The sequence below is a fragment of the Malania oleifera genome, chromosome 3, assembly GCF_029873635.1.
Source record: "Malania oleifera isolate guangnan ecotype guangnan chromosome 3, ASM2987363v1, whole genome shotgun sequence".
NCBI lineage: Eukaryota > Viridiplantae > Streptophyta > Magnoliopsida > Santalales > Ximeniaceae > Malania > Malania oleifera.
Window position 1 is genome coordinate 10,272,285 of NC_080419.1, and position 17,006 is coordinate 10,289,290.

Here is a 17,006-nt window from a genome sequence, read left to right on the forward strand (position 1 = left end):
TGGAGTTTCGAGTCATTAAAAAAATAATTAGAAATCATAGACTTAAACTCAGATTTATGCGAAATTAGAATGATTTTCGGGGTACCCAGGAGGTGAAGGATCCTGTAGGGAGCATTCCTTAACACTGCATACAATCAATCAGCCAGTGGTGATAAACCCCTATAATGTATGAATCAATGATTCTTCCAAATGAATCAAGGAGAAATCAATATAGCAAGCTCGTTGACACTTCGGAAAGTGCCTTTTGATTAAATTCCACTTCCTCCAGATGGTTATTGTGTTTTCAACTACAGTATCATTCCAAATTCTTCCTTCAAAGTAATATTGATGTTGAACCTGATTGATGTTTACTCTCTAACCAAAGGTGCCATCCTTTTAGATCAACCAGACATGGACACACCGACACCCTGACGTGATACCTCTCTCTCTCTCTCTCTCTCTCTAAAATTAAATTTGAGAAGAAAAGTAGACCATATATATAATATATATACAGCTCACAGATCACCCCTTGAAAAGCCATGTCAATAGTGGTACCCTCCCACACCAAACACATTAACAACTTGTCTTTCAAGATCTGAAAAAGCAATTTCAATGGAGAGAGGCCCAACGGGACCCTAAATCAGAGATAGAATCCAAATCATATTTTCGTTTTCTAGTGGAGCGACCAGCTTGCTGCCCATGCCTCCCCATTGTTTCTATAAAGTTCATTGTTCCTGAAACTCTAGCGTTACAAGTTCTTGCTGGGTACTGTGCAATTAGGCCAAAGATAAAAATGAGAGCCTCTCCCTTGGGAAAAATATTTTTACACTGTAAAGATGTGGAAAAAAACTTATGGGTACCGACCGATAACATTATAAGATCATATAACAAGACATGTTTGGATAAAGCAACACATAGACAATAATGTGATGGGACGTGTTATATAATTGTAAAGACTTAAATTTTCAACATTATAGCATTGTGCTATTTTGTCAATGGCCTCCTAGATTTCGATATTTTTAATTTATTATTTAAGTTTAAAGAGAAAACTGAATAAGATATAATATACAAGGAGATTGTGTAACATGGGATAAGGGCAAATTCACATTAAAAAAAATCCTTAAATCATTCAATTAATTGAAATAATTGAGGTAATATGGGGTCTAAATAGTAATAGTTAAATTATTTTACTAAATATTACAATAATATTAATAGTTTGAGTTAGTTATTGTTAATGGTGGTAGAAGGGAAGAAGACAAGCTTAAAATAATTTGGATTGAGGTATGATTGTATGAATAAGAACTTCACAGCTCAAATTGTTGAAGAAAGTTTTCTAAGATTGTGCAACTTGGCAAAAAAATTATTCATGTAAGCCAATCCTATGACTTGATTTGTTGTTGTATAATATTTTATGACTATAATAGCAAAACAAACAATTAACAGTGCATTATAATATAATATAATTTTGTTATATAAGAAATTAAGAGGTTAACTATAATATTACTTTTAATTTATATTGTTATTTTTAATATATAAATATAATAATATTATATTAGAGGGACATTTATGTAAAATAGTTAAAATAATAGAGATAATTTAGTCCTCAAAGAAAATGTCCATACATAGCCAATTGACAAAAAATAAAATACTATTATATAAGGTTGATGCCTAGTTATTACTTATCACTTTCTAGGCTTGATACAAATGCAAGAATGAATATTAGGAGCATCAAATTCCGACAAATTATTGAGTTATGACTTATATTCAGAGGGTATACACTTGAAGGTTATTACAAATCAAAGGGCCCGAGCCCTCCATGCGCCAAGACCTCCTTATCTACTTAACTAGTTAAGTGGGGGTCCCCACGGTACGATATATGTTTGAATTAGGGTGCAATGTAATTGTATATCATATGAAGGTACTTTGGGGTTTTCATATGGGGTTATATGTACACATTGTAGCCAAGGGTTGAAATGCTAAGGCAATTTTTCATTTGATAGTGAAAATTACACAAGAACTCAGTGGACATAGGCACATTGTCAAACTATAAAAATTCTTGTTCTTTTTCTTCCTTTTGATTTTCTATAAATTTCATATTTGCTCTATGTGTGCGCGCATGATCTTAGGGCATAATTTCATAAGAACCGGTATCAGAGTACTAGGTTCGTAATAGGTTTTCTAGGGTTAGCATCTAGATTGCAGCAAGGATGAGCAAGGTTAATACCAAATACGGGGAAAAAAAATGATGTTAAAGAGAACTTCAACCAATGGCAAATGCGGGTAACCAATTTGTTAATTCAATAGAAGGTTTACAGAGCTCTAAACATAGGAGAAACCAAAAAAGATGGATTAAGATAATTGGATGGAACTAGAACAGATGGCCTCTAGTACTATCCAATCTTGTTAGGCAGATTCTACACATTTGATGTGATGGAAGAGAAAATTGCCAAGGATTTTTGGACGAAACTAGTCTTTATATGTTGAAGAGCAATACTAATAAATTACTTTTGAAGAAGTCATTGTTGTTCCTTCATATATATATATATATATGCCTAAGGGTGGAGATTTGAATCAACATATGGATCAATTCAATTAGATTCTTAGTGATTTGTTCAAAGTGAATGTGGATTAAAGATGAAGATAAATCGTTGATGTTGTTATCTCTTTTCCTTCTTCATTTGAACACTTGGTTAAGACTCCACTACTCTACAAGAAATCCACTCTAAGTTGTGAAAAGATTTCTGGGTACTCTGGTCAAAGAAGGCTAGAAGAAAACTCAACAAAGAGGACCATGAACTATAGGGCTTGAGGTTCTCACACCTCTCCTTCCCCTCCCTTTTGCTCATGTGTATTATTATATAAAATGCCAAGGTAAAATTCAAGTTACAAACCCAAAATATTCTTTTTAGTTTTTCCATGAGAAACAATTGAATACAAGGTACCAACAGTGCAATTCAATAAATGGCTCCCTTATTTTATGTGGGACAAACTTCCCCACCAATATTTTGTAAACTCTTCAACAATTCCAGGTAGCATATATGATACATGACATGATTTAGTCAAAAAAAAAATATTTACATTGTAATTCTCTCAAGAAAGAGAATAGGAAGACATAACCAATTGTAAAAATACAAAAAACCAAATAAAAACTACAAGAAAAAATGAAATAAATGGTAAACCTTTTTACAAGAATAGTTGGACATTATAAGAGAGATTTATCAAACAACCGCATACTACAAACTCAAATAACATACAGCTAAAAAGATCTTTGAAGAAAAAATTTTAACTGGTTTTATTTAAAACCCATGGCATCAATCTTTGAATGCTGCGCAGTCAGATGGGAATGCAGGAATAGATTGCAGTATCAACTTTCGACTACTTCGACGACCAGGGGACGACCCAAAGTCGCAATGAGGAGGAGAGACCCTCTTCTTGTTTGGAGAAGCAACCTTGATGCGACTGCTAGGAGAGCCATTGCCTTGAAGAATTTGAGGTATTTCATTCTCTGATAAAGTTCGAAAATGCCTCTGAATCTTGGTTTGAAGTGGCTGAACATTTGGTTTTCCAATTCTTCTCCTAATGGGCAAACCAGAGGCTGATTCAACAGTAAGAAAAGAAGATCGTGGTGGTTTGTGCTTCAAGAAATATGGTTGCTCAGCTGACGGCCTGGTGCACAAAGATCTCATTGAAAATTTTGAAATAGCAAATTACAACATAATCAATCAATGATAGTAAAAAATTTTACCTGGAAAGTTGTAATGGTGTTATTGGAAGAGCAGAATGAGGATTCTGCTCTTCATCATTCTGGATGACAGTTCTCTCTAAATGTTGGTCTGTTGCACTCTTTTCACTGGTTTCTGTTTCTTCTGGTGGTTCAGCTTCCATTCCTAATGGCGTAGATCCTAGTTCCGAAACAAGGAATTCAAAACAGAAGAAACATCAGACTAAAAATATCAGCATGAAAATAAAATGAATCAAAAACATTTTAAAAAATGGGAGAAAATAAATATGATAATTGAAGTGATGAGATGTAATATATGACATGATAAACAAGCAGGACAAGTTAAGAGGCACACTAACCATCTTTTCTACCAAATGCATTCTTACACCCTTCACATCTGCAGTTAATCGAGCATCCAACGCCACCCTTCAAAAGAGAATCATCATTTCAGAATCAGATGATATCGAAACATCAAAACATATAGAATGTGCCAAGTGCTAAAACCTGATAGCATTCACAATATTTCTTTAGACAACTTGATTTCTTGCAGTTGCATCCTCTTTTATGTCGGGCTGAAGCTGGAGTTCTGCTGGATTCATCCTGGCACCAGAAAGATAAAGACAAAAAAAAGGGGGGTGGGGGTCAACATATAAGAATTAAGATGTTCAAAAATGTCAAAGTTCTAGATGATTTTCATACCCCAGTTTCAGGTATAGAATCAGAGCTCCTAATCACTTTGGGAGCAAAAGCAAGTGGGTTGCGAGACTCTATCTGCTTGCGGGTTGCAAGAACAGTATCTTCATGAATAGGCTTGTTAAAGCATTCCTGACATGAGCATGGCTCCACACAGTATACGCCAGCAGCAAAGCATTCACAATACCTGCAAGGAAGATCAAAAAAGTAAATCATAAAAATACAGAATGGAATGGAAACCTAATTACTAATTCCTTTTGCTATTTTTGACCCAAGTATTCATTGACACAATGAGCAGGTTCAAAAATTATGTAATGGAAAGAAAATCCAGACAAAATAAATACAATAATAATTAAAACCACAGAAAGCAAGTGTTCATAAAAGCAGTCTCAAAGAAGTTTTCTTCTACAATTTTTCTTCAAATTCTGCTTCCATTTCTACTGAATTTCCTTCCTTTCCTAGTAAACTACATCAAGCTAGATGCTTAAAACTCCACCTTTTCTAAAATACTGATTTTTTGGCCATCAATTCATCATCAAAATTCTAAATTTTTGGTCTTAATGTAGGCAACCATAAGTCCTCAAATTTAAGTTGCTAGAATGCTAGCTAATCCTACATACATAAGATGGTTGGAAAGCATATGAATTAATAATACAAAATCAAGACCACATATTATTAATAGCATGGCTTCCATAACTTCAGTAACAAGTAATTCATAAAGATAAGAAAAAGCTCTAACCAAAACACTACACTTAATAAGCCATATCTATATTTTTCCTAGATGTGAATATGCACAAACTGAACATTAACAACCTCCTTAAACAGAGATAAACCTAGCCTGCTGGCCCACTAGTACATGCTCTCAAGGACCCATGCCTGTAGACTATCCACCATGAAAGACATGGCTGACTTCACGAACTACCATTATATTAAAAATTCAAACCACAATTGAATTTACTTATGTGCATACTTACATACATATACATACATATGTACATACATATATTACCTACTATTAATTAAGGGAAGAAGGGGAAGTTTTCAACCTGCATTTTCCCCTCATTCTTTCTAAAATACCTTCTCTACAAGTTAAAAATCAAAATGAACCTATCCACAACCTCCTTCGAAACTATCCACAACCTCCTTAAACAGAGATGAACCTAGCTTGCTGGGCACAAGTACCGTGCTCTGAAGGACCCATGCCGGTAAACTATCCATCATGAAAGACTTGGTTTTCATGAAATACCATCATATTGAACATCAAACCACAATTAGATTTACTTACGTGCATACTTACTACATGCATACATATGTTCATACATATTTATGCATAGATAAATACATTATCTACTATTAATCAAGGGAAGAAGGGGCAGTTTTCAACCTGCATTTTCCCCTCATCGTTTCTAAAATGCCTTCTTCTTCAAGTTAAAAAAATCAAAATGAAATTATCAACTAATGGGTAATTACTAAATTTACATTTCTCAAAAACTATCCACAACTCCTCATTATCTCCCTAAAAATCTCAAATTTAGGGTTACGGGGGCTGTGGAGCACATACATAGTGTGTGCCCACAGCGTGTGTGTGTGTGTGTGCGTGCATGTGTGTTTGAGTATGAGGAAGGATCCACTGACACTGGTGTAAGTTACACCATCAAATAATTTATCCACACCTTTTGCAAAACTAAACATTATATCTAATAATCTATTCATATACACTGACCTCTTACTATTTCACCGTATATATTTAACGGCAAAATATTTAATGTTATTGATAAGACATTCTCATATTCAATCAACTTGAAACTTCTCTTGCATGATCTACAAGAACAAAATATTAAATTCAACAGTTGATTTAGAGAAAAAAGATAGTGGTATTAGAATTAGAAGTTTTTATGTCAGCATCAATGTATCCCTCCCACAAACAGAGAGATTGGGAATATCATGATCCAGAGACTATGAATGGAGTATTACAGCATGTAGTTAGCAGACAGTGCAAGCTTGAATTCAACAGTTTAATTAGCATTAAAGGAAATGCAACTTACAATTTCAAGCATTTTGATTTTTTACAGTTACAACGCTTGCAGGCCTCGCCTTCTCCAGCATTTTCCAACCTAAGCCTTCAAACAGAATTCGAAACCATAAACATTTAGAAGTAAATGGAAAGAAATGGAAAATCACACAACAATAAATTTATTAAGAATACATGCCTCTTCTTTTTTGGGCTACTCTGATTGAACTCTTCATTAACGAGATATGTAGATGTCTGGGAAATATCTTCAGCAGCATGAATTCCACTTTCAATGGGATCCCTATCTCTTTCCAAGGAGATCAAAGCCAAAGAGTTATTTTTAGGTTCTTGATTAATTGCTGGAGGATGCAAAGAGGTAGTAGAGGTGAGTTCAGTCATCAGTCGACTACCAGAAGCTACAGCTTCCTGCTTGACAATTTGACGGTCCTTTGCAGCAGTTGCCAGAGTATTAAGGTGCAAACCAATCCCAGGAAGAATGCGGCGTGAAGAATCGCTGCCTGGATTAATTGAAACCAGCTGCTCATTATCAGGTTGGGACAGATTGGAAGAACCAAGAGCCGAGGCATTATGTAAATTTTTCCTGTGAACTCCCATCATCTCAAAAACAAGGCATCGCCTCCGCATACCACGATGCAAATTAGAAACAGGCTGCTCAGAAGCAGACAACAATAGCATATTATTGAATTGTTCAAACTAATTTCAAATTATTACACTCTAAATAGAAAAGGCAAAAACAATTGCAACCTTTATTTGTAGGACAATAAATTCTGGATTAGTTAGCACTCAGCAAAGAATTAAAAAAATTAAACAGTAGAAATGTTAACATGGGACCCTAGATAAAACTTAAATGTTCAAAGAAATTAAAGATTCTAGAAATAATCATGATTTCATGTAAGAGAGAAGCATATCCATAGTTGCAATTGAATTTTCAAATGTTATGGAACTCATTTTAGTAATGCAGGAATCGCTTAAGAAGATAAACTGGTCTATCCATGATACTAAGAAGAAACATGAAAATCTTGATAAATAATCTTTTGAAGTGTTTGATAGACTTAAATAGAACTAGTATTGTCATTGTACCAGTGATCAATAGAACTCCACATCCTGGGGAAAATGTGACAATTGTTCAGTTGCTTATCATGTCTTTATAGAAAAAGAAATATTCAAAAGAGAGAAGAATTCAAAAGATAATGCCAAAAGAAGAAAGTAAAAAATTTGAGCGACAAAATAAAACAACCAATTAAGTAAAGCTTTCAGTCACATGGAATATGAATTATAGTAACTCCTGCAAATTCACTTACTAATGAAGAACAAAGCAAAACAAAGAAAATCATTTTTCCCTATACAAATGAAAAGGAAAAATATCACTCCCAATGATCTTCGCATATCTTTACAACCAAACACACCAAATGATGGCAAAGCACAACCCCACAAAGCCACGGTGTCATGCTCTTTCCTTGCCCAAAACCCCAATTCACCCTATCAAGGGCATTTTCCTCTGTTAATGTAAGAGCTCTTAAGTCCTTGCTCACTACCTCATTCCAGGTTATTTAGGCCTACCCCTATCCCTTTTTACACCAAAAATGGTAACTAACTCACTCCTCTTTACAAATGCGCTGCTTGGCCTGCATTCACATGCCCAAACCATCTAAGGCGCCCCTCCCTATCTTGTCTTCGACCGGTGCTATACCTAGTTTATTGCTTATATGTTTGTTCCCTAGTTTATCTTCTAATGTTATACCACTCATCCATCATTGCATTTCAGAAACTTTTACTTTTTGTACATGTTGTTTCTTAGTTAGCCAACATTCTAACTCATAAAGCATGACTGGCCTTATAGCCGTCTATAGAAGATATGATGCAAAAAGGTCATAAATTATTTTGGACAATTACAAGATAAGACCAAATTATTCTCCAGAAAAAAAAAAAAAAAAAGTTGATTTAGTTGATGATACAACTGTTTGTGAGGAGGGTGTAGACCTAGAACAACTTTGACCAAGGTAGTCAAATAAAAATTTGAAGGTACTCCAACTCTCTAAGGATATTGCCCTAGATTGTGTTTGATGGCAAAAAATGATTATTATGACTGACCCCACCTTGTGGAACTGAAGGCCTGTTGTTATTAAGGTTTTTTGACACCAGACTCATCACCCAACCACTTTTTTATCTAGGCCTCTTCTATCCAACCAAATAAATTATCCTTCCTACCATCGTCCATACCAAATCACAGTAAGTACTCATCTTCTTAATCCTTGTACCAACGTTGGCAGGAATCCTGAACCAAGACCAAACAGAAAAAAAAAAAAAAAAAAAGACAAGCTGAAACAGAAGTGAAAAAAAGTTCCCAGAGCAAAATAAACATGCTCCCAGCCATCTAGATTCTAGCATCTTGGTAGCTCTCTCCACAAGGGGATCCTAAAAAGAGATAAGACAAGAATTGTGGCCCAAAGGGACTCCTAAATAAGTCAGGGACTACTGAAAATCATTGCAACCAAACCAAGATTTTTCAGTTGACCATCAACAATAATCAGATAAGGTGAAAAGAAACAACCTGCAATCTACATCCTCCACCTAGTCCCAATATCCTTCTTATGCAAGATGTCTAAAAAGACCAATTGACTCAACCATAAACCTTCAAATCTAGCTTAAGATCAATCCTCTTCCCTCCGCATTCTTTTTGTGATTTTGAACAATTTCAATGTCGATTAAGGGAGCATCAAGAATATATCTACCTCCAACATAAATTTTTATGTTATTGACAAAGGCAATCGATTCAATCACTCACCATTTTATTTGAACTTCTTGGCATTAAGTCCAATATGGTGTTGTTAATGGGTATTGGTGCAGTGGCCCTAAGACTTTGGGATACGGCAATATAATTTTCATTTGTTATTTGTTAATTCCTGTTCTTAGCCAAACAAACAAACACGGTGCATATACACCTGGCCAAAAGGACTGCACATATACATACACTCAGATTTCAATAGATTCAAGCTAGTCATGGTGCAGAATTGCTTTAGGCCTAGCATTCCTGTAGCAAGCACTAACTGGCTTAAATTTCCCCAATTGGAAGGGCAAGAATGAACAAGTTACCTATATCACCCACAAACCAAAGCAAAATCTGACATGATAGTTTCCTCCTCGACCAAAAATATTTAGTTGAAAATATCAATCAGGTCCAACACCAGAGGACTGTTGGTTGAGCAGATAGAATTATAGAAACACTACATAATCAGTTAACAGGTGCTACTTGGCAGAATTGTGGAGCACATCCTCTAGCACTGCTCCTGGAACAGAGATTGAATTATGGTCCCAAGAATCCACTCAAGCAAGGAAAGGAGGAAGATTCCATCCCTCGTTCCCCTTGCGATCTTTCGGGTTATGTGGAAGGAAAGGAATAGAAGAGATTTCAAAGGAACTGCTACCCCATGGCCCTCAAAAACTGATGGATTGCTGCTGTTACTAGTTGGCACAGTGATTTGGTTTGTAAGTGACACTCATGTGATGCTATCCCCTTGGGCAGCATCCCCTTGATGCCCTTTAATGAAATCTTCTATTTTCTAATCAAATAGCAATAATTATAATAATATAACCACTTAATGTTAGATTTTAAAATGCCATTTATGTTTATGAATAAATTGCTAGAGACTGAGGGAAGTCATATTTATCAATTATAAGAGTTATTTAAAACATTAATGTGAGCGTGTATTTTTTAAAACACAAAAAAGACATGACAATGATATGTCACAACTTCACCTAAAAGCTTAACCTGGTAGGTTGTGAGCCAACAGTGCATATCAAAGCTATGAGGCAGCCCTGCACATGCCGTCCAATGACAGGTGGAGAGATGAACAAATGACAAATAGAACGGAAAATGAAATCATTTTTAACAAGCAAACAATAAAGTTAAGCAACAAGAAATAGATCCAGGACCTCTTGGCAAACATGGATCTGATACCATGTTACATCACCAATTGACCTAAAAGTCTAGGCTGGTAGGTTATGGACCAATTATGTTTATAAAAGCCTTAACAGACAAATATTCCATCGAGTACTTCTAGCTTTAAAGGTTGCTTAAAAACTAAAAGAATCATTTAGTTCCACATTTTGCTTGGAAATAAACAAACACATTTTTTAAGCAAGTTTTCCATTTAACCACTACATTTTAGAATTTGCATGAGTGTCTCATCATGGGTTATGAGCATTCTAGGACTGCTCCATCATATAGCTGGAAAAATGCAACCGAAAGCTAAACCCAATGAGCAGGACAAATTTATACGATAACTAGCTAGACTGATAGAGACAAGCATAGAATGTCCAGTCATGGAGATATTTTGGGATTGCCAAGGTGCCACAACATTACAGAAAATCATGGGCAGTAGTTTTCAAGAAAGGAAAAGATATGCTCTTTGTGTGCAAGTGAGAAAGAAGAAGGTTTTACCTTATAAGTAAATGGTACACACTCCCCTGTTTCGTTATCCGTTTTCTCTGTCTGATGGCTACTCATGCACTTATTTGGAGAAGCATCAGTAAGACTGGCTTGAGTTTGGTCTATTTCCTCCATCTTGCTTGAAGGATCATCCATTTCAGGTTGCCCAGCAGAACTAGCTAGACCAACCAATTGTTTGGGAAAATCAGTAATATCATCCTGTGGCACAGGCTCAACTGATTTCTGACTTGGCCCCTGGAAAGCCTCAGCACCATTGGGTAAATTAAAGATCAATAAGTCAGACGTATCTGATATCAAACTCTCCCAGTCACATCTTGACTCTTCTCTGTTGTGCTCAGTCTGATATGTCTCTTGTGTGTGTATTTCACCTTCTAATGAACCTTTTCCAGAGTCCTCTTGAACTGATGAAACAAGTGATGCTGATTTGCCAGCCAATGCTGTCCCACCATCTGCCCCAACATAGCTGCAACTTGTTGGGTTACAGTCAGAGCTACTACAATCAAATTTTAAGGGCTGTGACAGCTCCATTGCAAGCTTTGGCTGTTCATTATCAGACTCAAAAGGTGCTCTTCCAAGGGGACTCCCATGACAAAAATTTTCATGTGGCTCAGCAGAATTGTCAGAGGGCTGGACAACATCCATGACACCTTCACTTGCACTGATTTTATTCCCATTGTCAGAAGAATTTTTAGGTTTGCAAGAATCAGCAAAGTGATGCCTGTAGAGACACAATATTTAGAACAGGAAAAAAAAAATTATAAACATGAAAAAATTGTAGTTTACCATTTTGCAATACTAAATCCAACCAAAAAAGAACAAAAACAAAACAAAACAAAAATGTACCTTTTTAAGAATCTGAACTCCTTGTTGGTACTGACATGGGGTGAAGTGAAAATAGATGGAATGGCTGCAAAACTAAGTGAGTTGAACGTTTGAGTGATGTGTATGGATTTAACAGGCTGGATAGGAGAAAGACTGTTGATGTAGTTAAAGACTGGGGAATCCTGCATGGGGGAAAAGAATTCTTCTTACAGAATTGAAGAAAAAAATGTAATTGCAGAGCAATAACAGCAATAAAAGCAGCAGTACTGGCGGCAACAACACAGACTGAGTTGATATGCAGGAAAAACGAAAAAAAAAAAAGTAAATCAATTTCAAGTGATTGCTACACACAAAACAAACTTTACTCTCAAGTTTTAAACTCAAAAGAAACTCTGGTGTCAAAAATTCCATAAACCAAAATGGAAGCAAAAGAAAAAGAACATTAGATAAACTCACAATTTGAAATCTATTGTTATAGAAACAAATAAAAAAGAAAAGAAGAGGATGAAGAAGGAAAACACCAAAAAAAAAAAATCATTGATAAAAGAATGTTAAGGCAAACAAGAATTGAGTTTCCAAACAAGAATTTTAAATCTCTAAACAGTAGCAGACAGTGAGAAGACAAGCAGAAAACCCATGTACACTTCTTAAAAACTGCATGAGGACTGCAGGAACAAAAATTCTGTCATAATCTTTGCCTGCTGACTCATGGGGAGTAAAAAAGGGTCAATTAATGGACAATAAATAACATTAACCGATTTATGGAGAGCTGATTCATAAATTTAAATGAGACCACTGCACTAAGGAGATGTGTACTTTCCACGGCACCAAGTCTAACCTAGAGCTCAATTTATAATGCAGGGAACGATTTTAAAATAACACTTTCCAGATTTAAGCTTAATTTTTGTCAAAAAGATAATAAAGTGAACAATAAAATAGCAGGGAAAGAAATGGAAATACTTGCAAAATAAGTCACAAGACATTAAAATAAATATTTAGAACTTTGAAAAATATGGGGCTTACCTATCATGTGGAAAACAAAAAACTAAAAGAAATAATTTAAAAAAAAAAAAACTAAAAGAAACATCTATGGGGCAAGTTGTGATTGCACATCGCATCACAGTAAAACATCATCAAAGAAAAAATAATCCAAAAGAAGTGGAAAAATAGAAAGAGCAAAAGCATAACATCAAAATAAAGAAGTCAAGGTGCAACGGTAATAGAATTGAAATTGAAGGGCCAAAATCAAAACAGAGTTCTAGTCACAATCTAGAAACCAAATTCCACAATATACTACTATGGCACATTAATTTTCAAAAGATTAAATGAAGGAAACCAGATGTCCTACTAAATCTTAAATTGTGTCACATTAGAAGTGAAACTAACAAAACAGAACCCTAATGACCCTGAAAGCAGAGATCGTTCCACGGAGAAAGTGAGTCCAGCACATGCAGACAATCAGACAGCAGCGCTCACCCCATTCAACGTCAATCAACCTCATAAAACAAAAAACAAGAAGAGAAAAACAAAATTGCAGAACTAAATGCAGAACAAAGACGAATCACCTCAAATTTAGAGATGGGGGTCCCAATCCGGTTCCTCTCTGGAGTATCCTCCATGTCCAGAGAAGCAAGAACTCTTCAAAACTGTTGCGTGACTATGTGAAGGGAGGGGATCTGTGCCGTTATGACCCAACCTGACCACCAACTCGACGGCCCAGCTGTACGTAAGAACAAACCAACAGCAGATTATACAAAATGCAGGTAAAAAATATTTTTTTTTATTTATCTAATCCATCACTGTGTAACAACTTTGAAGTTCAAAGAAATTCAATGAAACGATCTCACAATTGCAACAGGTTCACAAACACTGTCACAATTATTGGAATACCATTAAAAATTAAATTTTAATGACCACAGTTTACAAAAATGAGTTAAAACTGCAGTCCGTTTAAATATCACAATTAATTTTTAAAAAAAAAAGTGAAAACATTGATGATCACAATTCATTGAAAAAAAAAAAAGACTAAAATTGCAGTTGAGGATTTTTCTTTTGCGGTGCCACACTTATTAGAACATAAATTCTTTTCAAAAAAATGCAATCATTAAACTTCTTTACCCCGCAGTGGAACTCCCACTGGAGCTTCGCCAGTACCGCGGGTCTCTATTTCAATTTAAGTCCACATAGGAAGTGGAAATCAGCAGAGCCAAGAGAGACACTCTTAGGGTTTTTTTCGTTCAGGCTGTCTTCTTCAATTTTCAAAATGCAATTCCAGCGGGACAGAGAAGAGACCGTGCGACCTTCGCCCTCTCAGTCTCTTGTCTCAGATCGCTCTCAATCGGTGATACGACGGCAGATCTCTCGTGCCCGACGAAATGAAAACCGAAAAAGAGAAGAGAAACACAGATAATCTGGTCCGAATCGACTGCGGCGCAATGGAGATTCACAAACTCCAACAAAATTTGAACTTCGTAGATCTGCGCAAATCCAAAAAAAGAAATGACTCAACGGATCTGAATCACTCAAACAAACTTGAAAAACTTACAAAACAAAGCAAAATTTACACGCAAGAAACAAATCGACGAACATGAAAGAGACGAGAAAGGCTTCGCGCACCTTCTCAGGGAGCAGTTGCCATGGGAGAAGACTGAGAAGTTGAGGGAGGGAGGCGAGCAGCGCAGGAAGCTTAAGAGAGGCACAGAGGTTGAGTGCAATAAACACTGTGCCACCGTTAAAATTCCTTATTGTCTGATTTGACCATCATTACTATGCCAAGCAATATCTTGGCGCCCAACAGCTTCAAAAACGCAGATTGTTCTGTACTCCGACAGTCCATCACGAGCGATGTACCGTCGCATTTATATACCCAAAGTACCCTAAGTACCCTTGACACGCTGATGCTTTGATTGGACTTGGAGTTTGGACATTTTAGAAATTTCACACTGCTCATTCATGTCCCCACCGCATTGCTCGTGAATACAAATAAATATTTTCGTTTAACTTGCTTTTAAGAATGTACTGTATTACATACAAATTTTTTATAAAAAAAAATCAGTAAAATGACATTTATTTTAATGATTATAAAATTCAATAGTATGTAACATAAATATTTATTACTATCAAAACATTGATAACCAAACAATCAAAATATTTGAAGTCATTTAGCACGAAAAATAAGATCTCATAAAAATGAGAATCCAATAAAATTTAACTATAAAATAAAATTTACCTTTAAAAAAACATAAGAATGACAATTTAACGTTTTGTGGAAACCCTCCAATGGCAAAAGATTCAGGACACAAAATATGCATAGGAATTAGATGGTATATAGTACATGCATAGAATGATCACAACGCATGTTGAAAACCATCACGAACCAAATGTTGCCTTAGAGGACATTCTAATAAATAGAATTTGAAATCTACCATTCTAGAGGTTTCAGGTTTTAATCTTGTAAAATAAATCGAACGATAAGTTATATATGATAGAAGATAGGTTCTTTTACTATTGTATATATAGTTCATGCTTAATACAAGCCAACCAGCCAAGATTGTCATTGCAAAATCTTGCGCGTTACTTTCGTGTAAGTTTTTATCTAGAACAGGAGAGAGTTGAACAAATAGATACTTGAAAAGAGCTCTCTCTTCAGGGAGCTTTCTAGTTGCACAATGACATTTTATATTTAGACACATTGGAGTCCTCATTAAAGAATAAATCTCATTTATGATAGGTTTGAATGTTGATATGACACTATGCAGCTCATAAGTTTCATATTGTACATAAAAGAACGAGTCAGCTCATAAGTTTCATATTGTACATAAAAGAACGAGTCTATATTAGATATTATTGTCTCGTAAATATATGGTCAATCTTCTCCAACAAAAACTAAAGAGCGAGCCAACTCCACCATCAAGTAAGGTTATTCACAGTTAGGTAGCTGGACTAAACTACCAAATCGAAGTATTAGGTTGGTAGTTTTGTAGACCTAAATTGAACTAAATTTTTGATTAATTGATTTCTAGTTAATAGACAATCCAATCCAAATCAATCTCACAACATTGCAAATAAAAAATTTTAAAAAAAATTATTTCATTGTTTTTTTTTTATATGCAGTGATGCTTTCAAACACTCTTATTTTCAAATTTTACGATACATTTTATATATTGATATAAAATTATATATTATATATAAATATATGTTGGTTCGGCTTGGCTAAGTGTTAATTCATTAGCTTTAGAAATCAAAATTGAACCATTAATAAAAAATTATATAAAAGGCAAAAAATTTAAATTGAAAAAAAAATAATTATCCAAATTTTGGTTCGATTCAGATCAAGCTATCAATTCAATTTGATTTTCAAATATTTTTTAGAAACCCTATCATCAATCAAGAGCATATAGGTTTCTATCTTCATATGATCGGTCAAAGAATTTACAAGATGACCACACGGAAACATCAACAAAAGACATTGTTTGAGTTAGGAGTGACAAAATGGTTTCATGCCTTAATGGGTTGGGTTCAAGCTGAATTATTATCAAGTTAGATGTAAATAGATTGGATTTTGGTTGACTCTTTTTTAAATAGGAAGTAAAATAATTATTTTATTTTATTTTTTTCTTCAATATTTAGTACTTATGAGTTGCAATTATTAAAAAAAAAAATACTTCTTATTATTTATTTATTTAATATTTTAATAAATGTGAATTATTTTTTTAAATGACACCAACTCATTATTTTTCATGTTAATGTTTCAATAATTGTGGGATCAAATCTTCCAAGAATGCTTAATGAACAATGCTGGAGATGTGGCTCATATTGAGTAGAACGCATGCACCAGGAAAGTATGGTGAAGCAAATAACAAGAAAGTTGATTGCAAGAAAAAACCGTCGATTGTTTGGTCCATGATGATCGACAATTTTAGTCTCGCGAGATAACCATTAACAGTTTCAGCCTGCAAAAAATAGCTCTTGGTATTAAATTGTTGACGGTTTGTTGAAACTGTAGACGGTTCTGTTCGGCACAGATCATAGATTTTTGAATTTGGAGATCATTAGATTAGAAGATTTAGAGGTTTTTCCCTTCGGGATTTGCTACATAAGTGTTTTAAATATATTTTAAGTCTTCTATGCACATGGAGTTGATATAAAAACTATATTTTGTAACCCTTGATGTAAGTTTGACAATTTGATAGTGAAAATCAGCCGCTTGCTCCCATAGACGTAGCCACGTTGCCAAACCACGTAAATTCTTGTGTGTTTGATTTTATTGTTTTCGTTTATTCTCATTGTGATTGCTTGTTACGTATATT

General features: G+C 34.8%; 1 protein-coding gene across 3 annotated transcripts; it reads right to left on the bottom strand.

The window, feature by feature from the left end:
• Window positions 1-2,932: 2,932 nt before the first annotated feature.
• LOC131152435 (protein tesmin/TSO1-like CXC 3) lies at window positions 2,933-14,447 on the bottom strand. 3 transcript variants are annotated; one of them, XM_058104315.1, is made up of 12 exons: window positions 14,314-14,447; window positions 13,816-14,174; window positions 13,263-13,417; window positions 11,719-11,879; window positions 10,867-11,593; window positions 6,604-7,073; window positions 6,439-6,513; window positions 4,400-4,580; window positions 4,205-4,300; window positions 4,060-4,126; window positions 3,725-3,881; window positions 2,933-3,645 (listed from the first exon to the last, which is right to left on the bottom strand). In XM_058104315.1, exons 3-12 carry the CDS (start codon window positions 13,314-13,316, stop codon window positions 3,291-3,293), a joined length of 2,343 nt encoding a protein of 780 aa, XP_057960298.1. In that variant the 5' UTR covers window positions 13,317-13,417; window positions 13,816-14,174; window positions 14,314-14,447; the 3' UTR covers window positions 2,933-3,290. The 3 variants fall into 3 exon arrangements, with proteins under 3 accessions (XP_057960298.1, XP_057960299.1, XP_057960297.1); XM_058104316.1 differs by having other exon boundaries at window positions 6,439-6,507; window positions 14,285-14,381; XM_058104314.1 differs by having other exon boundaries at window positions 14,285-14,381.
• Window positions 14,448-17,006: the final 2,559 nt, after the last annotated feature.